At 40.9% G+C, this 23,105-nt stretch overlaps 2 protein-coding genes and 1 non-coding gene across 3 annotated transcripts in view; 1 reads left to right on the plus strand and 2 right to left on the minus strand.

Annotated features, from left to right (window-relative positions):
* BCL2L1 (BCL2 like 1) overlaps window positions 1-23,105 on the plus strand; it is an 871,182-nt gene that overhangs the window by 615,385 nt on the left and 232,692 nt on the right. The gene's annotated exons all lie outside the window — the stretch shown is intronic.
* The window catches only part of CSNK2A1 (casein kinase 2 alpha 1), a 56,247-nt gene continuing 41,515 nt past the window's right edge, over window positions 8,374-23,105 (minus strand). Inside the window, 8 exon segments of the mRNA XM_004272673.4 lie at window positions 8,374-11,221; window positions 11,223-11,299; window positions 13,487-13,573; window positions 14,602-14,750; window positions 15,581-15,681; window positions 17,186-17,287; window positions 18,198-18,308; window positions 22,949-23,032. Coding sequence (XP_004272721.2) covers window positions 11,165-11,221; window positions 11,223-11,299; window positions 13,487-13,573; window positions 14,602-14,750; window positions 15,581-15,681; window positions 17,186-17,287; window positions 18,198-18,308; window positions 22,949-23,032 — 768 coding nt within the window. The 3' untranslated portion in view covers window positions 8,374-11,164.
* On the minus strand, window positions 18,422-18,494 carry TRNAK-CUU (transfer RNA lysine (anticodon CUU)). The gene has a single exon. It is a non-coding gene; the product is annotated as a tRNA-Lys (tRNA).

The following is a 23,105-nucleotide window of genomic DNA, read 5'->3' on the forward strand; positions in this document are numbered from 1 at the left end:
CTCTTCAATAGGCCACTCATTCCCTTGGTCACGCCCCTATCGTTGTGGCCAGAAACTGCCCCACCTCTTAAATCTCCAGTGCTAGGCCTCCCTCACTGAAACTCCCATGATTCTGGTTGCTGGATGACCCCTACCATGACAATTCTTTATTCTGAGGCGTCTAGCACATGGAACCCATTACTACTGGCCCGTCTTGGTTTCATTCAGGTTGCATGGTCCACCATCACATTTTAAGTCCTCTTTTATGTCCTCTGGGTAGCATTCATGAGCAGAAATTACTCTGAAGTTCATTTGATTTTTAAAACTAATACTCAATGTATTAAATTTAGAAATCCCCAAACCTTGTTTTTCCTTCAACTGACAAATTTTACAATTCCATTCATAAATCTAGTAAATTTTAACAATCACTTTGGTACTGTAACTGAGCAGGACCCTATGGGGCCTTCCCAGGACAGACTCCCCCACCATCCCCAACCCGCCAACCATGTCCTCTGCCTGCCCCTTGTCTGTAGAAAAACTTTGGCCTCCTAGGCCTTCCTCAAGTTCCAAAAAACAAATTTAATCTGAGAAGTGAGAAAAATACAGAAAGAAAGGAAAACAGTCAAACGAGACAAAATAATAATAGTTTAGACATTGAACAAAGTCAAGGCCCTTTAGTTCCTCCTCAAGGGCTGTAGATAATATTGAGCCATATCCTTTGAGTTGTTTTGCAGATACTGAAACCCCCACGAGGTGGAAGAAGTTAACTGTATGCTGTCCATAGACCAGTTGGAACTAAAAGGTTGATGATGTTGACTCCCGATCATCTCACCACCAACCAATCAGAAGAATGTCCATGAGTTGATCAAGCACTGCACAACCCCCCTCCCTCACCCTGTCTTTAAAAACCTTTGCCTGAAACCCATCAGGGAATTTGTCTTTTAAGCACCAGCTGCCTGGATTCCTTGCTTGGCACCCTGCAATAAATGCTGCACTTTCTTTCACCACAACTTGGTGTCAGTAGATTGGCTTTACTGTGCACGGGCAAGCAGACCCAAGTTTGGGTTGGTAACAGTACCATTAATCAACTTAGTCAATTAAGTTCCTTTGAACATTTGTAGTCAATTGATGTAGGTCAGTTGATGTAGGGAAGAGCATTCTAGTCTGAGAAAATAGCACAGGCACCATCTTGAAGCTAACAGAAAGCAAATCATAGTCTAGAAACTACAAGTGGTTTAGTGTTCTTATAGCACAGCATGAAAGACAAAGTGAACTTTGACACTAGTGAGGGCAGAGAAGTGTGCAGGGACAAGTTAGACAGAACCTCTTAAACCATATTCAAAGAGTTTGGACTGGATGGAGTCAGCAGGGTGAATTAACGAATTTTTTAGCATTGAATGTGGTCTTTGATGTCATCTAGATTAATCCTTATCTCCAATAAGAATCACCTCCACTTATCCATACAATGTTTATGGCCCAAACCAGTGCTAGGCTATGAGGTGGGCCGTAGAGTGACAAATGTTGAGTTGCTCAACTTCTAAAGGGGAAGAGACAAGTAACCAGGCAATTGCAAAGCCAAGTGAAAAGAGGTCAGACAGAGGGCAACCTAGAAATCTGGGAGAACATGGAAAATCCCAGAAACCAAGAGATTCATGATTGAGTACAGGGCACAGGGGCATCTTAGGTCACTCTGGCAGGCAGGATTCTAAGATGGTCCCTAAGATTCCCACCCCATGGCATACATGCCTAATTAATTCCCTCCCCTTGAGTGTGGGCAAGTCTTGTGACTATCACAGGATCTCAGTCTCATGATTCCAGTGATGTTATACGGCAAAGATGAAAGGATTCTGCAGAGGTAATGAAGGTCTCAAATCAGTTGACCCTGTAGTCAAAAGAAAGATTGGCCTGGGTGGACCTAATCGATCAAGTCCTTTGAACAGGGGTCCCCAACCCTCGGGCCACGGACGGGTACTGGTCCATGGCCTGTTAGGAAGCGGGCCGCACAGCAGGAGGTGATCAGTGGGTGAGCGAGCGAAGCTTCATCTGTATTTACAGCTGCTCCCCATCGCTCACATTACCGCCTGAGCTCTGCCTCCTGTCAGCATTATGGTGAGTTGTATAATTATTTTATTATTTCTATTATTACACTGTAATATATAAAGCGCACAATAAATTTAATGTGCTTGAATCATCCCAAAACCATCCCTCCCCACTGGTCCGTGGAAAAATTGTCTTCCATGAAACCGGTCCCTGGTGCCAAAAAGGTTGGGGACCTCTGCTTTAAAAGAAGGTGCAGGCCTTACCTGGAGAAATTCAAAGCAGCAGATATTCTCCTGTAGGCCTTTAATCAATTTGTGGTATTTTGTTAAACAGCAAGTGACAGGAAATTTTACCCCCCCACCCCCCAAAAAAAGCACAGGCAAAAAGATTTACTGGCTTACGTAACTGAAAAGTTCTTGCCCTTCTGCGTCCCCCCTCTCTCTCTCTCAGCTGCCCATTTCTTCATGTTGACTGCATTCTCCCACAGGCCCTGGGTTCATGACTCTGGCAGCCCCAGCTCTCACATACTTTCTGCATCTGACCCTGTGAAATATTGCTGAATCGTCTTTGTCTCAGAATTTCCAAGAAAAGTCCCCAGACCCTGGGACTGAGAGTAGGCAAGAGGTGGAGATTGATTTGTGATTGCCCTAGGGTTTACAATACATATTTTAAATTAACCAATTTGCCTTCAAATATCCTGCTTTCATGGATAGTATAAAGACCTTACAACTGTAGATTCCCATTTCCTCCCTTCTGTTCTCCATGCTGTTGTCACATGCTTTGCTTCACTTCTGAAATCCTTCCTTCTCTTCCCCTTCTACCCCGAACCCCGCCTCACCTCACACTTGCAGACAACCGCTTAACTACATGCTGTCACTAGTTAGTTTGCATTTTCTAGAATATTATATGGATGGAATGTATGTAGTCTTTTTTGTCTGGTATTCACTCAGCATAATTATTTTAAGATTGACCCATGTTGTTGCACGTTATCAAGTTTATTACTTTTTATTGTTTAGTATTTCATCATATGGATATATCAATTCATTTATTCACATTTAAAAAATTTAACGTACACTATAAATACACAATTCATTGCTAGTTTTTTTGCTTTAGACCTGGGGCCAGCAAAGGATGACCCACATGCATGCCAAAACCAGCTCACTGACTGCTTTTGTATGGCCCCTGAGCTAAGAATGGCTTTTACAATTTTAAATTATTGGCAAAAAAATCAAAGTAGAATAATTTGCGGCACATAAAAATTATATGAAATCCAAATCTGAGTCCATAAATAGTTTTACTGAAACACAACCATGCTCACTTACCTATTGTCTAAGACTGCTTTCATGCCACAAACAGTAGATTGCTTGCAAGAGATCATATAACCTGCAAAACCTAAACTATTTATCTGTTCCTTTACAGAAAGTTTGATGACCTCCTACTTCAGACTTCAATTATTTTTTTAAGGCAATTAAATTTTTTTTAAAAATTTACTTTCATTTATTCCATTCCCAGTACTCTTAATTTCACTGTGTAGATGCAAGTTTCTGTCTGGCATCATATTCTGTCTGTCTGAAGAACTTCCTCTAATATTTAATATTCCTTTAATATTTCTCCTGGCAATATATTCCCTCAGTTTTTCTTTGAGAAAAAGCTTTATTTCTTCTTCATTTTGAGAGATATTTTCAGTGGGTATAGGATTCTAAATTGACTGTTTTGTTTTTCTTTCAGCACTAAAGTCACTCCATTGTCTTCTAGCTTGCATGGTCTCTGATAATTCTTAGCTTCCTCTGTAGGCAATGTCATTTTTTCCTCTGAGCTGCCTTTAAGATTTTTGTCTTCTGTTTTAGCATTTTGAGTATGATATGCCTAGTTGTGTATAAGTTTGCTTGGTGTTCTTAGAGCTTCTTGGATTTCTCTCTGGCTTGGTGTCTGTCCTTTGGCCTCTTGTGCCCCAGCAATCCACCAGAACATGCCCTGGGTAGCTGCCGCAACTTTGGTATGGGACCCAGAAGGAACTACATGGAGCAAACCTGAAACCAATCAACACAGGAGCCCAGTCCAGCCCAGTCAATCCTCAACCTGAAGCAGAGCTGCTTGGCTGAACCAGTTTAGGTCAGTTGAACTATAGCTGACCTAGAGATCTGTGAGGATAAATGTGTTTTTTGTTGAAAGGACCAGAGAACAAAAAGCAAGAGAAAGAAAGTTTATCTATAATGATTCGTTAGAAACCTGGACAGGGACTCCTGGAAGCACAGCTATGAAAAGGCAGTCCAGGAAGCAGAACTAAGCAAGAGACGTGGGTTCTGATGGCAAGTGCGGGCTCTGGCAGCTCGAACCTGCTAAGGCTGGACCTCTCTCAAGCCAGCTCCAGCAGTCCCTCCTCTGGGAAGGCTTTCCTGAACATTCTTCCTCCCCCAAGAGTTCAGGACTTCTTTCTTCCTAAGGAGTTTTTGTACAACATCACAAACTCCCTTCCCAGAAGCAACTACAGCTAATATTTTGTTTTCCTCTAATCTTTTTACCCAGAAGCAGCCTTTTCTTTCAAGTGCCAGGGGATTCTTTGTTTTTACCTTCAAAGGCACTGAGGCTGTCTCCTATCTCCCTGGGGCATTCAAACCTTAGCCCCTATGCTCTGAGGCCCATCTGTATCCAAGCCTTGTGTCGGGGGCTCACTGTGACTTCAATACCCACTTACCTTCAGGATGAATGCTGTCTTCCTTTCTGCCACCTGGGAATTTCCACTTTTTTCTTTGAAATTGGCTATTTATTTGAAAGTAAATTATGTCAGTCAGCATCCTCACATATTTGGAGCAGGAGGTGGGTACTTACGAGTTAGCTCAATCCACCATGCTGACTAGCAATATGATTTTTTCCTGGGGAACAATTTGTTTCCTGCCTTTCTGCTTGCGTCTCATCTCTCCCAATCTCCAGTGTTTAGCGTAGGACCAGGCTCGCAGACATCAACACATTTGTTGAGCGGCATATTTTATAAACGAATTCTGGAAAGACCAGTCAAGAAAATGAGTCCATAAGAAACTCTGATTCTGGGCTGAGGGGACAGAGCTGAGTGGGTGAGCAGGGAAAAGAATGAGGTGTGGAGAGCTGTGGGTATTTAGGTTTCTTCATAGGAAGTTCACCATGGAGTTCCCAGAACTGTTCAACACAGAGGAGCAAAGTGCTCCCTTTCTAGATAAGTCTACAAATGTTTAGCTGTTGCCGAGACTCTGACTCTCAGGGTGAAATCAGGAAACCAGCTGCCAGCTGCTGCTGCTTTTCCTTTTCATCATTAGAGGAGCCAAGAAAATTCTGTCCAAGCAGATGATGCAAGAGTAAAGCTGACTCAGAAATACCCAATCCCCTCGGGAACTTCCCTAAGAAAGGGACTGTCCATCCTATAAACTCCCATCTGGAGGTGCTGGGGAAGAGCTTCTTACATTGAGACCACTAAGAATCTCTGGTGATTATGACCACAGGGAGGCAAATCCAGACTGTAATTTGCTATAGTGCAAAAATATTTGGCTTTCAGTAGAGAAATTAAAAATTCAGAGGAGATAAGAGTGATAGACTCTTAGAGGAGAAGAGTGAGAGGGGGTGAGAACAGGGCAATGCTGGCCTTCATGGAAATTAGAAACAACCTGCATCTGTTGAAAACCTGTCATTTAATGCATGGATTTTTTTCTTCTAGAACCAGGTATTTTACTGCCATCTACTGTAAAACTGTAGAAATAAATGCACAAGTCTATGGCATTCCTATAGACATGGAATCTTTTTCTGCACGTAACCTGCACAACTATACAGTTCAGAGTGGAAGTGAATATTTAGCCCAACTCTACTGTGTGCCAGGCACTTTCCAAACATTATCATCTAATCTTATAACCACCTTGTAAAATAGGTATTAACACCCCAATTTTACATATGAAGAAGATATTAGAACCTCTGGGGCAGGGAGGAAGAGAAGAGGGGCAAAAGGGGCTTCGTCTGTATTGGTAATATAGACTTAACGGGCAGTGGGTTCATGGGTGTGTTACAGCCTCTTTACAACTTGGTACATCTAAAATGTTTTACAATAATAATTTAAGTCAGTTTTGAAGATTCAGAGAGGTTAAATTACTGAGCCAGAACTACACAGCCAGCCATAACTCTTCTCAGAACCAGGGCATTTATAGTTCTACTAGGTTGCTTCTCTGAAGTGGTAAATTTAGCACATAATCATAGTAGAGTTATGAAATCTAGAAAGCACTCGTCCACATTGACTCCAGAACCAGACTACCTTGTGACACCCTCTGTATCTGTTCTACTTGGAGAACAGCCTGAATTTCACATTGTTATATACCAATGGTGGAAAGCAGGGGATATTGTAGCACCTAATTCTACTAAATTGGTCAGGATCGTTGCTCAGCCTTCAGCCACTCAAGGTTTCACCAAGGGCTCATTAAATTATTAAATAATTAAAATAAATAAGTAAACATTAAATAAACATTTTGTCATGTTAATCCAGTCTGGCCTGTGGCTTATAATTATAGCTGCACATCTACGAACAAGGCTCTTCTCATCTTGAGATGTCCTTTATTCAACAACACTCCCACTAATTTATTGTGTGTGGAGGAGGGGGAAGGTGGAACTGGGAGTGGAGGGTGGAATTACTATTTATTGAGCATCTATTATGAGGCTGGTATGATGCTAAGCATTTTCCTCGTGCTACTCCATTTGATCCTCTTCAATTCTGAAGGATATTAACACACTTAAAAAAAAGTTTTTTATGAGGATGCACAGATTAGTAAGACATACAAGGTCATCAGGGACTTTACATGCAGGTGGGGAGAGAGACAAAAATAACATAAGGTCAGGTGTTATAAGGAAAAAGGATGCAGGGGTAGTGACGGCAGTGGGGGAAGCAGAGAGAGGTGACTTTTACATAGGATGGAGCATCAATCAGCACAAGGGAGGAGGAAATTACCAGCAGGGAAGTACAGGCAAGGACTGTTACGATTAAACAACTACTCAAACCCAGTTCTAATCTCAGGAGAGAAATCTGCTAGTGGGAGTGGTGACAAAACTAGATTTTTTCAAGAGATACTCAAAAGGTCAGTTCTAATTGTAACCACACTTGACAACAGGTGAAACAAGATGAAATTTAAAGATTGAGAGGAAATAAAAATTTCCAAATCTGTCAACCAATCCACAATTTTCTCTACTACTTTAGGACTACAGTAATTAGCCATACCCTGAAGATCTAATTTTACCAAATATATTCCTCTGTCTCTAATAGGCCCACTCCAACAACTTAATCTTCCTATCTGTCTCATGGATAAAATAAGAGTAAATGTGAGAAATTAATGTTCATGTAAGTTAGGCATTTCAGATATAAGATATTACACAATGGTTCCTTTTATCTAAACCACACTTCTCAACTCCCAATATTATTAACATACGGATGCACTGAACATTTAAAGGAAACTAAGAATTTGGGATAACGGCATTTCCTGATTTCAACTTTTCAACTGTTGTTAAATGAGAAAGAATAAATGAAAATTCAAGTATATACTGTTGTAGAATTTACTCATTTGACATTAATAAGCAAGTAAACTCTGTTCACCTCTTTTACCAGCCCTTTTGGTAGTTTCTATTAAAGCTGCCAAGTATGTCCCCATTTGCTCACCAGCATATGCCTTCATTCCAGGCACCGAGACTGCACGTTGCCTCCTGCACTGGAGGTCTCTCCAAGGCTGACCTTCCACAGGGCTTACTGCCATTCACTGAGCACTGGCCTTTTCTGCTAACAAACCAACTGTCTCCATGGACCTCTGTATTTACGCACCAACTCAAACTTTCTAAAATCAGTGTCAGAGCTGAAAAGGAACTCAGAAGACATCTCATCCAGACTCCCCTGACTGAACACACACTGGTCCCAAGAGAGCCAGAGGAGAGATCATACTGTGAGTTACTTGCAAAATCAGGGCCAAGGACTAATCCCCCATACCAGGGGCCAGGGGTATTAGGTTGAACAAGGGCATAACAGGTGCCAGACACTTGACATTCACTCTCATTTAATCCCAAAGAAGCAGTGGCTCCATTTTATAGATGATGAAACAGATTCAGAAGTAACTTGCCAAGTAGCCAAGTGTGTGACGAGGGCAGGAATGAAACCAGTCCTGTTTAGCAACAACATCATGCTCTCTTCACTGTCTCTCAATGTCAAAAACTCCTACACTTCAGTGCTCCTCAACCAACCTTAATTCATCCCATTTCACATCTCCATCAGCCCAGTATTAAATTCAAAGCACTTGAGAACTAAGCCATCTGTCACACACACGGTGTCGGTTGGAGAAGCATATTGCTCAGGCTGCAGGGACATTTCATTTGTTTAAATGTTTTTATTAAAAAAAAATTAAAGACCTTCATGGCACAACTTCTTCCCAGCACAGTTATGTTTTAGTTATACCAAATACAATACAATTACAACCAATAAATCATCAAGGTGGGGAGGGGGAACTTATGACTTCAAACTTAAAAGGGGGGAGGGAGCACTTCAAACAAAGTTAAAAAAATACTTAAAGAACCTTTCAGAGTAATTGCCAACACAAGTGTCTTAGATTGGCTTTCCATTTCCTGCCATCTAATCAATGCAGACACAGGTAGTGCTGAGAAATGAAGTGTCCCAATACAAGGTATACAGATGAGGTAATTTACAACAACACAGAAGTTGTTACTCTGTAAACCCTTGCCCCCCACCCACCCACCCAATTGGGTCTTTTTTTTTTTTTTCATGCTTCTGCAGTGACTCCTTAAGTAGCATTTTAAATACTTCTATTTCTTTTAAAAGGCTCTTGGGTGGCATTTCAGAGTCCTCTGCATTCACCTTACGTTTCTTGCAAGGTCTGATGCGTGTTAGGAGGTCCAGCTGTTTGCAGCTCCCCACATCAGCCTCAGCTGCACCTAGGTTCTCTGAGCTACAAGGGTGGGATGTGAAGTCTTGATTTACAGCCCTCCTCCCCACCTCAAAAGAAAGAATTCATCAGTCATAAGTGTCCTGTTCAAATCACAATCCAGTGCAAACGCAATCTCAAACTGCATCTCTGGCACATCTGGTGCTTTGAGGTTCTGCACAAATTCAACATGGTAACCCCCACAGCATTCTAGGGCATAAAAGGGTCGAGAACAATAAATATCCACTGTAAGTGGCCACGAAGAAGATCACCCTGCCACATAGAGTGTTTTCCCTATGGTTGAGAAGCACTATAGAAGGAGGCTTTAGCTTCCTCTAAAGTTTACCATTATATTCACTAAAGCCACCACCTCTGATAAAGTTACTAGAGCTAAGATGGGTTACAAAGTTAGATAAGTTCATTAAATTCAACTCCTCAAACAATTATGTTTATCTATGACGCCAAGGTGAGAAAGACTTGTGAATCTATAAAGGTAGGAGAATGGGGAACTAAGACTTCAGGCCTTAAAATATGTTGGAAGAATTTTTCCTAGTCCCCACAAGCAGCTACGGTAATGAAGCAACAGGAGAAAATACAGAGCTGATGGTTTTGCTATTGTGCTTAAAAAACTAGGCTTCCTCAGTGAAGCACCTGATAAACTTAGGTGGCTGGATTACAGTGGAAAATCCACTTTACACACACAAACACACAAAAACTGGCGACTCTTCCCATCCCCAATCCCTGCACTGCTGAGACACAAAATGAATTTATGGCAAAGGATCCTTAATCCCCAGAGACGCTTTGGCTTGTGGAGCTTTTTTAAGGCCTCTCTGCCCGCCCGGTACCATGGGTTGAACGAGGGTTGTATAAAAATGGGGGGCTTGGGAAGCCTCCACGGTACAGGGCTGCAGGCCCCTCAGATGTGAACGTGAGCCACCCACCCAGCGAGACCTTTACACAGGGAACTTAAATCTAACCTTGATAAATAAAACCAAACGTTTATTTACACCAAAGAATTCCAACACTGGATCTTTCACATATGAAGGACAAAGTATTATATATATACACACAGCAAGGGGTGGCAGGGCTGTAACAAGAGAGTTTAGTTTTCCCACAATTACAGGTCTACCATTTCAGTTTCACTGGAGATAGTGGCTCTGCTCCTACCTCTCAGGTACATTTACAAGACTGAGGGGCAGGTCTTCTCAATGGATGGCATGTGAGGGAAGGGGAAGGTAGGAGGAAAAGGTAGAAAGCTTAAAATAAAATGCAGTGGCCACATCTCTCACTAGCTCTTCAAGAGTTACTAGCATGAAACCAACATAGACAATGTTTTTTTCTTTTGTAAAAAGCAATAATTATACCCAGTAACTAACTGAATTCAAAAGGGCCAAGTCAAAGAAAATTGAAAAAGACTTTGCCTTCCCCCTCCTACCAGCTATAGAGCATGTTGGGAGATGAAAGGGGAAGAGGACCAAGGTAAGGAGCCTGGGAGGGAGAGTTTTAAAGTTTTAAACTGAACTGAAACTAAATTATAAGTGAGTTGGATTTAGGTTAGGTCAATACGACATGATTCATACTGAACAGACGTTTTCAGGACCTGTCTGCACTTTGGGTAGATTTTCAGCATCTCAGTGTAACTAAGACATATTTCCACTAGATTCACCAGTATAACCCCACTGAAGCACTTTTGGAGTAAAGTGATATAAGTGACTAGCAGTACACTGCTCTTATAGGTTGGGTCCTTCCTTCCTCCTTCCTTCCCACCTCCCTTCAAGAAGCTACATTTTTGTAATCTCTGGAGGAGAGCATGAAATACAAACCCCTTGAAGTGTGGGATGGTAGGGGAGCAATGGTGGGCATGGGAAGAGATCTCCACCCAAGCGCAGCAGCCAGATTGAGGCTGGTTTATCTTTGTTCTTTAGTGGTGAGGAACTGAATTTGGAAGGGGAGAAAAAAATTTGTCCGTGAAATATTCCACCTGCAGATAATTTTTCAGGGAATCCCCTGAGTTATGAAAAGTTCGAGTTAAAAAAAAAAAGAAAGAAAAAAAAAGAAAATCAGCCTATTATAATTTTTTTTTTTTTATGACTGAACTACTATAAATCCACAAGCAACGGTTCAGACACGGTGCTTCTGAAGTCTTTCACCCCCCCCCCCCCCCCGCAGGCGCAAGCTGCATCGAGGGAGTGAGTGACTCCCCAGCCTCTGCTCAGGCATCAGGAGACAGAAGGGCCATTACTGCTGAGCGCCAGCGGCAGCTGGAACAGGCATCCCGAGGGGGTTGGCAGCAGCAATCACTGGTGAGCCTGCCAGAGGTCCAAGGGGTGAAGGGGTTGGCACTGAAGAAATCCCTGAAAGACAACAGCTGACAGTGAGCTAGAGACACCATGGAAATCTTAGTCACCAGTTTTTCAGAGCACCTATCGCAAAAGTGACACAAATTCTCATTTTATTAAAGGCCTCTCCTTAGATTTTTACAAAGTAAATCTAATTTCAAATTAAATCTTCACAAATTAAAATGACAAGCTCCAATAAATTTAGTAGACAGGTAAAGAAATCTAAGTTTGGAGAGTTTAAGCGGTTTGTCCAAGGTGCATGGCTAGTAAGTGGCATCTATGCTTGGATTCCAACCCAAGCCTGTCTAGGGCAGCATGTCCAACCAAACTTTATGCTCTGTAATCTGTACTAACGGCCACTAGCCATATGTGACTACTGAGCACTTGCAATGTGGCTAGTGTAGCTAAGCAACTGATTTTACAATTTTATTTGATTTCAGTTAATATAAATAGCCACATGTGGCTAGTCACTATGAACTGAACAGTAGAAGGCTGGAGTCAAAGTTCATGCTCATGACCACATTCCCTTGTTAGCCAGCATTTTCAGTGCAGAAAGGATCATTTCTCATCTGTAAGCTAAAATAGTGTTTTAGGATTTACTTCCATTTAGTTTCTTCCACCCATGATCAGATTACCTGTTAGACTGCCCTCAATCAGCTAGTTCTTTACATTTTCAAAATGTTGTATATTTTCTGAATAGCCAATATAGTTACATGACTTAAAAATAGCTGAAAAGAGTACACAGTGAGAATTTTCCTTGCCCTGTCACTTGGCCAACTTATGGCACCACTTTTGGGGTGTACCCTTCCAGAAATATTTTATGCATATACTTAAATATAATTTTATAAAAATATGCATATAAGAATCACATATAAGAATGTGATTATATATTCTTGCCCATTCCTGGTCTTGGACATGGTCCTGCATCTTGCTTTCTTCATTTCACATTACTACTTTGGAGTTGAAACTAGACAAGAACACGAAACACTCATTCTTTTCTCTAGCCATATAGCATTCCACTGAATGGATGCCCTGTAATTCATTTTATCAGTTCCCTACTCTACATGGAGCTGTTTTTAATGTTCTTTGATTACAGATAAGGCTAGAATGAGTAACCTTGGACATATATCATTTTGCACGTTGGCATGATACCCAGAGGATAAACTCTAGAAGGCAGCTAGTTCTTTAAAAAAAGAATTCAGACAACAGCAATTCTTTGAGGGTGTCTAAGTACCCTCACGATCACGAGTATATTCATGTGGACGCTGCCTACATATATAATTCTTAGGGGACAGGCCTATGGCTTCTTTTGGGTAACTGTGGTTTCTTCTGGGTAAAAACTCGCTCTAAATCATAATGACTCAACAACATTAAAGATAATTTCATATAAAACATTATAATTTACTAGGTACACTGTAGTTGCTCTGGAAAAACTCAGAGAACCATTCTTTTTTTAATTAATTAATTTTATTTATTTTATTTTTGGCTGTGTTGGGTCTTTGTTGCTGCGCGCGGCCTTTTCTCTAGTTGCAGCAAGCGGAGGCTACTCTTCGTTGCGGTGCGCGGGCTTCTCATTGCAATGGCTTCTCTTGTTGCGGAGCACGGGCTCTAGGCGCACAGGCTTCAGTAGTTGTGGCTCGCGGGCTCTAGAGTGCAGGCTCAGTAGTTGTGGCACACGGGCTTAGTTGCTCTGCAGCATGTGGGATCTTCCTGGACCAGGGCTCGAACCCATGTCCTCTGCATTGGCAGGCAGATTCTTAGCCACTGCGCCACCAGGGAAGCCCGAGAACCATTCTTATACGCATATATACCCATGTACAAACCCCATCTCTACTCTCCCTCATTTTCTTAATCTTGTTTCTGAGGACAGCATCACCTACTGTCACTCTAACCTGTGAGATGAAAGGATCTCTTTACTCCTCATGGCTTGTTGAGACTTTCAAGTCCCAAATAATTTTTGTGATTCTGGCCTAGAAGAGACTGTTGATACTCTTACTCAAGGCAGCGCCATTAAGGTATACCAGGTTTCAAAAGCATCCTGAAACCTGGTGGGGAGAGCCATACAGGGCAGTATGTCAATAAGGTAATCATTATAGAGAAGAGGGAGGGCCACAGAAATCAGGTCACAAAGAGGGAGCAAAATTAAGAATGATAACTGACTTCTATCTTTTCTTAAAAAAATAAATTTACCAATGAACTGACCTGACATCATATTGGCGCTGCTGACAGGCGTACTGCCCCCTGGCATGCTAGATGAGCCCATTCGAGCCTGGTCCTTCACAACAGTGTCTAGAAAAGAGACAAAAAGGTTAGATTCTGTTATGCTTGAAGGATTAAACTAATGGGCTGGGGCCTTAAAGCAGTCATCCTCATTCTTTACATTTTATTTGTATTCCATATTATTCCCTTAGTAATAGAATTAAGGTGTCAACTGCCTTCACTATGAATTGAACAAGTAATACAAAATAAAACTATCTTTCCTGTCAAACTGTGGTAAAGGCCAACTACTAAACTAAATAGTAGGAAAAGGAGGTAATTATCCATAGTAGAGCTAATTTAAAACAAAACCAATCCTGTTAGAATTTAATGACATAATACAATTTACCCTTACCCAAACAGAAATATATTATCAGAGTGAATTGGTTTTACTGCGGTTTACAGCTTGGTGCCAAACAGGCCAAAACTACAGACTTGTGCAAATTAGTGCTATGACCACAGACTTCACTCTACATCTCCATCAGCCTTTCAGTCTGCTTCAGGTACAGGAGACTGAGCAAGAGTGTAATTGATTCACTAAAATACCACCCAACCACTCCCCAAGGAACAACCCAACACAGTGAGGATGGGGTGCAGCTAAGTGGCATTTTCATTCATGACAACAGTTAGCTATACTCACAAACCTAGGTCAAGGTGTTCATACAATAAGGTTTTCAAGCCTTTTTGGCTCTCTCCAACAAATGATTAACAAGAGACGGGACAGATATAGGGCTGTATGTTCTAATCCAACCACTCCAGACTAGCCACTGAGAAGTGTCACCCACGCAGTAAGAAAAGCAATTTATTTAGGAGTGATCATGAGTCAGGTACTCTGTGTTAGATAAGAATCCTCTCAACAATCATGGTCCCCACTGAAGAAACCAAGGCTCACTGTGGGTGAAGTAACCTTGCAGCAAGCTAAGTACAGGAGGTTGGAATTCCAATTCTGTTCTGTAGGGCTCTGGGCCCAGGGCTTTCTTCACAGCATATATTCTCCCCTGCCTGGTACAATCTACTGGGCAGGCCTGCACAGGCTCTGTGGACTGAACAGCTGGACTCACAGAAATAGGGGTGCTCCATGGCCTCTCTTGCGGTGAGCCGTGACTGGTGGTCGTACCGCAGCAGCTTGTCCAGGAAATCCAAGGCCTCAGGGCTGACAAGGTGCTGGTTTTCACTGTGGACAAAGCGTTCCCATCGCTTACGGGAATGTCTGCAGAGCCAAAAGGGGGAATGAGAAATGGACCAAGGGGCAGAGAAGCCCAACATTTCACTCCTACATTTTCCTTAGTGGCTAGGATTCCAGCCAATCACAAGAGAAATAAAAACTCAAGAGACTAGTCTTATACCGCTCTGCCACTGCAGAGACAACAAAGCTAATTGGAGAGACTGGAAATAGCAGTGTTGCAGAAAAGAGAAATCTGGGTCCCCATAATTTTATGAAACATAATTCAGGTTACTTTACAGGACTGAATGCTCCTGCACAGCAAGGAGGGCCAGGTGGCTGGGCTAACCAGGCCTCCCTCCCCATCCCCCACACCCCCTTTCCTGGCATCTCTGCCACTTGGCCAGGAAAAGCCTTTGTATCAAGAAAGTTCACCTCTTCCTGTTAAGTGGTGAATGAGTTAGTATTGTGTCTAGTCACTATTTTTAGAGTCTGTTGTCTGCACATCAGTCTTGAAGCATGTACTTATTCTATGACTATTTCTTTCTCTTAGAGACAATTCTGTCATTTAGAGAAGCAAGTTGAATCAGGAGATTTTGATTTCTGACTCAACTGTAACCCTTCTACTAGACTCTACATAGTCAGGAATCTTCTGACTACAACCTCCACACTCAGAATCCTGTAAGTGCATCTGGGGAAATGGCCATTCAATCCAATGCTTTTATCACACGCCTGCCTATGCAGCATTCTGTAGCAGTGGACCAGAGATACCTCAGCAGTGTTGGCAAAGAGAACATAACTATTCTGGGGATCCAAAGTACCAGTTTACACCCAAACTGCTTAAGGCACAGATGCACAGATTTTATTTTGTGACTTACCTGCCCAAGATATCGTTAAAACGTGGATCTAATTCAATGTTGTATTTGTCAATATAGTCATATAAATCTTCTGTCCCCAGAACCTTGGCTATCCTCACCAACTAGGATTGAAGAAGACAAAACCCACACCAAACGCATATTACATGATTAAATCAACAATTAACCATGACTGAATTAACAGAACGGATCATCATGGCTACAGGTATGAATGTTACAACCAATTTACTTCAATTTTTTTTGCACAACATGAATGGATTTCCACATAACGTTCCCTAAATTATTACTGATGTGAATGTATCAAACAGAAAAAGCAAACCACTTTATAACCTGCTTCCTTCCTTCTGGTGAAGTCTTATTTTTTTCCCCCTTACAACCCAGCTGAAGATGTCACTTCCTTTGGGAAGCTCCCCCCCAACCCCATATACTCAGACCACTCATTCCCATTACAACGGTCTTTTGTATCTTGTCTACACTTCTACTCTGACATTTACTACTGTAACTTACTTTCTTATATGTTTGGTTCCCTTGCTAGACAGACTATGAAGAACTTTTGAGATGAGGGGCTATTCTTTCTTTCTGTCTATATTCCTCAATTCTGCATGGCACCTGATAAAGAGTTGCTGATTTTAACTGAATTCACATGGTATTCTTCGACTCATGTGAAAAATGGTCATCATACGTATATAACATTCTCGAAATGATAAAATTGCAGAAATGGAGATTACAACAGAGAAGCATAAAAGAGGGGGAGGGGAACTTGGTGCGACTATAAAAGGGCAAATGAAGGATCCTTGAGGTGACAGAGATGTTCTGTACCTTGGTTATATTGATATCAACATCCTGGTTGTGATACTGTACATAGTTTTGCAAAAAGTTATGTTAGGGGGAAACTGGATAAAAGGCACACCATATTTCTCTGTATTAATTCTTACAACTTCACATGAATTTACATTACCTTAAAATGAAGTTTAATTTAAAAAAAAAGTCATTGTGGTCAAACAAGGCAACAGTACCTTCCACAAGGCCCTAGAATCATTCCAGGTTCCCTTGAATGAAATGGCCCCTTGATCTACAAGGGGAAGTGCAGCTAGTATAAAAAATACCATCTATATTTCTACTGACATACATCAACTCAATCTGTATGACGAGACAAAAGGATCACAGAAATACCACATATAAACCAACATGTTGGAGAAAACATTCCTAATCCTAATAAAAGTTCACATTAGGAGATTCTAAGGTAATATCCTATATTTTAAACTATTATTCTTTGAATTGTAAAATATTTCCTAGAACATGTATATACAACTATATCTCACAATTAAACAAGCAATGCAAAGGAAAAACTCTAATTTCAAAAGCTGAACCAATAGTTCCCAAGACACCAATCCGAGGATCAATGTCAGGTTGGCTGACAAGCAAATATTTGAAAATTATTCTAGGGTCCCACTCTCAGATTCTAACTTATTAATTTAATAGCTCTCAGGTGCGGGGGGCCAGGCATCTGTATTTTAGCAAGATCCACTGCAGTTTCTAATGGGTAAGCAGATCTGGCCGTCACTTGGTAAGACCAGTAAATTTCCTAATAGGAACAACATATATCACCTGATCATAATTGTCATGTCCATGGAAAAATGGCTCCTTCCGGAAGATCATACTTGCCAGCATACAACCCAAGCTCCACATATCCAAACTATAATCATACATCTGCATTAAAGAAAATGTCGTCATCACACATGAAATGACAAGAATGAATCCTGTCACTTCAAATTTTTTTAGAAAAGCTTTTTATTAAAAACAAACCACTCCACTGACTTAAAGTCCAAATACCAAAAACATGTTTTTCTTCTATGCATTCCCACCCATGCTCCCCCACCCTCATTTTAAATCTGTACATACTATTTTGAATTACTTTCTTCACTTACGTAAGAACAACCCAATTGTCAGCCTATGGAAACCTTCTAACGTGTATCATTTTTTTATTGCATGAATGCTTCAGAATTTAATCTTTAACTTCTCCTACAACAGGATAGTGTTCTGTTTTTCACTATTATAAATAATGTTGTAAAGAATATTTTTATGTATAAAATGTTTTTTGAACTCAGGGTTATATCCTCAAGACCCCAGAAAAGGAATTTCTAGGACAGAGTCTGAACTTTTTAAGGTATCTGATAACACCTGGGAGGACTGGGGCAGGAAAGGTATTCCCAAGGATTTTGTTTCCGTGAGAAGAGTGCTTTCTTTTCTTTTTTGGTAGAGGGAAGGTCTTTATATCTAGATATAATTTAAGAAGAGAACATTTTTTTCAGTTTACTTTTAAGGTTGGTTAAATCTAGCTTACAATTCTCAAACTAGCTTTGTAATTTCTGATTAGAAAAAGTGTCTTTCTCTTCAGTTAGGATCAAATGCAGATCTATTCATATTCTACTGACATTATGACAATACAAACATAAGTTGTGGCAGATGAACTGAAGTGATTCATATTTTACATTCCTATAAAAGGGATAGCCATGGATGTGCATAAATGGCCTACTCAAAAGTGCAAAATGACATTTTTTGCAAATTATGTGCAAAATAAACACAAGGACCAAAATTTTATCTGCCCTCCTCTTCTCACCTGATAGTCTACAAGTAGCTCAGGACCTTTGAAATATCGGGAAGCAACTCGGACGTTATATTCTTGGCCAGGATGGTAAAACTCAGCCAAACCCCAGTCTATTAGCCGTAGCTGAAAGAAGAAGATAATAAATAATGAGTGACTTCATCTTTTGAGTTACCCCTCACACTGCCATTAGAGCACTCTTTTTATTTGGCTGCGTTGTGCAGCTTGTGGGATTTTAGTTCCCTGACCAGGGATTAAACCCGGGCCCTCGGCAGCAAGAGCACAGAGTCCTAACCACTGGACCACCAGGGAATTCCCCAGAGTAATCTTTTTAAAAGTAACAGCCATGTCACTCTCTATTGAAACCCCTTCAGTGACCACCTATTGCATTTAGGATGAAAATAAAACTTCTTAGCTTGACATACAGGGTTCTCTCCAGGATCTAATTCCTTTGCTCTAGTGTGACTTACAGTTCCTGAAAAATACAATCTCATTCTGTGCTTCTGCAAATTTTTTTTTTAGTGATTTTTTAAAAAACATCTTTATTGGAGTATAATTGCTTTACAATGGTGTGTTAGTTTCTGCTTTATAACAAAGTGAATCAGTTATACATATACATATGTCCCCATATCTCTTCCCTCTTGCGTCTCCCTCTCTCCCACCCCTCTAGGTGGTCACAAAGCACTGAGCTAATCTCCCTGTGCTATGTGGCTGCTTGCAAATTTCTTAAACTGCTCATCTGACTAGAATGTCTCCACTATTCAATATAGACTCCTACTGTGGTGAACACCTCATCTTTTGAGTTACTTAAGTTAGCTCCTTTAATGAAGTCTTTTCTAATTATGCAAATAGAAGCAACTATTGTCTTTGATATGCCCCCCTACCCAACCAACCTTAAAATTTCTTTAATAGAACCTACAGCTCTTTACTGAATATTTGTTTGCTACCTTTTAAAAAAAGATGGACTGGGGACTTCCCTGGTGGCACAGTGGTTAAGAATCTGCCTGCCAATGCAGGGGACATGGGTTTGATCCCTGGCCTGGGAAGATCCCACATGCCGCGGAGCAACTAAGCCCGTGTGCCACAACTACTGAGCCTGCACTCTAGAGCCCTCAAGCCACAACTACTGAGCCCGCATGCCACACCTACTGAAGCCCACGTGCCTAGAGCCCGTGCTCTGCAACAAGAGAGGTCACCGCAATGTGAAGCCCGCACACCACAATGAAGAGTAGCCCCCGCCTGCCACAATTAGAGGAAGGCTGCGCGTAACAACAAAGACCCAACGCAGAGAAAAATAAATAAATAAATTTATTTAAAAAAAAAAAAACTGAGTAAAGAAGAAAACGTTTTAAAAAAAAAATATGGACAGTAAGATCCTTGAGGGTAGGGACTGTTTTATTCACCTTTGCTAATTTTTAGAATTCAATGTAATGCCCAGTACACAGGAGAAAACCTAAAAATATTTACTGAGTGAATGCAGTAACAGAAAAGCCACACAAAACAGCTCTTACCAAAATGTATCCTGAAAGTGGAAACAGTAGTAGCAAGGACAAGAGGCAACCTTAGCAACTATACCCCAATTAAAAAAAAAAAAAAAAAAAAGGCAACCTTATTTGCCCTTTGTGTGCAAACCATGACCATGATTTGAAGTGTGAGCACTAGGGTCTGAGTAATGCCTGACTGCTCCAGTACTGTCTCCAAAAGTTCACTGTTAATTAGGTTCAGTGTCTTCTTTTAGTAAACAAAGGGAAATATAACAAAAGGTATGAAAGAAGATATAACTTTTTTATCATCTTTCTCTTCAACCTCTTAATATCAGTGCTCCAGAGCTGTCCCTGAGCTTCCTGTCTTATCAATAAGTATTCCCAGATGACCATTTCTGGTCTTGTGGCTTCACACACAGTATCTCTGCTTTTCCCACCTACACTCTCTAGCCCACACATATCACCAGCCATCTCTCTGTGATCACCTAACAGACATCTCAAAACTAAACCTCTGGTAATTCCCTGCAAAACCTGTTTCTCCCAGATTCCTCCTCCTCTGTTACCTTCCATTTATCCTGTCATTCAGGTCAAAAACTTTTCACCCTGGACTCTTGTCTCCCTTTCACCCCAAGTCTAATCTGTCAACAAATCCTGTTGGCTCTACCGTATTCTGACCATATCATCACATCCACTGCCATTGCTCCGGTCCATGCCATCACCAATCTCTGATTTATTGCAAGAGCTGCTTTTCTTAACTGGTCTACCTTTCACTTTTACCCTCAATTCTCCACACAGGAACCAGAATGATCCTTTTAAAAAGTATTTTTATTTAAAAATGATTATAAATTCATAGGAATTTGGAGATGTTCTGTGTACCCTTCACCAGTTCCCCTGATGGTAATATCTTACATAACTATAGTACAATATCAAAACCAGGAAACTGACAATTCAGAGACCTTTCTTTTTCAGCAGTTTTACATGCGTAAGTGTGTATAGTACTACACAATTTTATCACATGTGCAGCTTCATATAGCTTACACCATAAGATAAAGGACATCACCACAGATGTCCTTTGTGCTATACCTTCCTCTCACTTTCTAACCCCTGGTAACCTCTCTGTTTTCTAACTATTGTTTTGAGAGTATTATAGAAATGGAACCATCAGTTTAACTTTTTGAGGCTGCTTTTTTTCACTTAGCATGAGACCCATCCAAGCTGTTACATTATCAATAGTTCTTACTAATCAGTAACAATACTACATGGTATGGATACACCAGAGTTTGATGAATCATTTATGCACTGAAGGTTTTTGTGTGGACCTAAGTCTTTCTTCAAAAATTTTACCAAAAATTTTACCATTTGTCCTTGTAAAGGAGTTTGCCAACTCCTGACTTATGACATCAAACCCAATTTGAAAACCATGTCTAAGTCTTTGTTTCTCTGGGATAAATGTCACTGCTGGATTGTTTATAGCTTTTAAAGAAACTGACAAAACTATAAAACAATAGTTTGACACTTTCCAAAATGAGTATGCCACTTGACATTCCCATCAGCAATGTATGAGAGACTGAGTTACCCTGCATCCTTGTCCGTATTTGGAACTGCCACTATTTTTTATTTTAGCTGTTCTAATAGATGTGTAGTGAACTTTTAAATACTCAAGTGAGAACTTACCAACCCTCTGCTCAAATCCTGCAAAACCCCTGTGTCTTCGGAGAAAAGGCCTGACAGTGATCTTCCAGGTTTTGCATGATCTGGTTCTATTTATCTCTCTGATCTCCTTTCCTTCCCCTCTTCCCCGTGTTCATTCCATCCCAGCTCTATCCTTGTGCTGTTCCAACACGCCAGGCACATTTTTGTCTCAGGGGTTTGCATCTGCTATATCCTCTTCCTGAGACTGCATGGTTGACTCCCTTCAAGCGTTCTCCAAAACGTCACCTTCCTAATGAAACCTTCTCCTTACCACCTTGTTTAAAACTGCAACACCCTCTGCCACTCCCTAATCCTGTTTTATTTTTTCTTCCACATCACTTTTTTTTTTTTTTTTTGCGGTACGCGGGCCTCTCACTGTTGTGGCCTCTCCCATTGCGGAGCACAGGCTCTGGACGCGCAGGCTCAGTGGCCACGGCTCACGGGCCCAGACGCTCCATGGCATGTGGGATCTTCCCGGACCAGGGCACGAACCCGTGTCCCCTGCATCGGCAGGCGGACTCTCAACCACTGTGCCACCAGGAAGCCCCTTCCACATCACTTTTAACTTTCTATCCTACCAGTCTCCCCCAGTTGTGAACTCCTATGGACAAGAATTTTTAATCTATTTTTGTCTCACACATATATCCCCAGCCTCCAGAACAATACCTATTACATAGTGTGTGCTTAAAAGAATACTAACTGAATGAACAAATCACCTATATCCCCAAAGCCTACAACAGAGAGCCATCACTGCATAAAAGGTGGGCTTGGGTCACCTTAAAAAACAGAAATGTAACACTGCAGCTTTCATTAAAAGTACTTGTAGAGCTCAGGGGCCTCATGATACTTGCTAATAAGCAGCAGCATTTTCTGAATATTTCATCCATTTCACAACTGTACACACTTAATTCTCACAATAACCTAGTGGCATGCAAGACAAATATTACTTGTATACTCACTGTATAGGTTAAAAAAAAAAAAAAAAAAAAAGAGGCAGATGAGGAGAAAGGCATTTCCCAAGAGAGTAGTTTTTCAATAAATAAGACTAGAAACCAGGTTCCCTGCCAAAACTAATGCTTTACCCACTACACTAATCTGTTTTCTTTTTGATAGGAATATGAATGAATGAATAAAGTTTTAATCATTGTGATTTTTAAAAAAAATTTATTTTATTCTAGTTGATTGACAATGTTGTGTTAACTTCTGCTGTAAAGAAAAGTGATTCAGTCATACATATACATACATTCTTTTCCATTAGGGTTTATCACAGGATACTGAATATAGTTCCCTGTGTTATAGAGTAGGACCCTGTTGTTTATCTATTCTAGAAACTCCCAGTCCATCCTTCCCCCACCCCCCCCCTTGGCATCCACAGTTTGTTCTCTGTGTCTGTGAGTCTGTTTCATAGATAAGTTCATTAATGTCATATTGTAGATTCCACACTGATTTGTTCATTCATTCATTCATCAAATATTTATTAAGTGCCTAACAGGTACCACGGACTATGACAGATGCTAGGAATAAAATGTTGAAGATGGGTTGTTAACTCTATCATGTTGATAAATAAGACTTGTCCATCTACCACTTTACCTTTCTGTGCTCATGATCAATCATGACATTATGGGGCTTTACATCTCTGTGCATAATCCCCATGCTGTGACAATAATCCAGGGCCTGTGGGAGGAACAGGTAAGAAAGGAAAGCGTTAGCTTGTATAAGAGTGATTTTTTAGTTAAAGTCCCTTACC

The sequence above is a fragment of the Orcinus orca genome, chromosome 16 (assembly GCF_937001465.1).
Source record: "Orcinus orca chromosome 16, mOrcOrc1.1, whole genome shotgun sequence".
Taxonomy (NCBI): Eukaryota; Metazoa; Chordata; class Mammalia; order Artiodactyla; family Delphinidae; genus Orcinus; species Orcinus orca.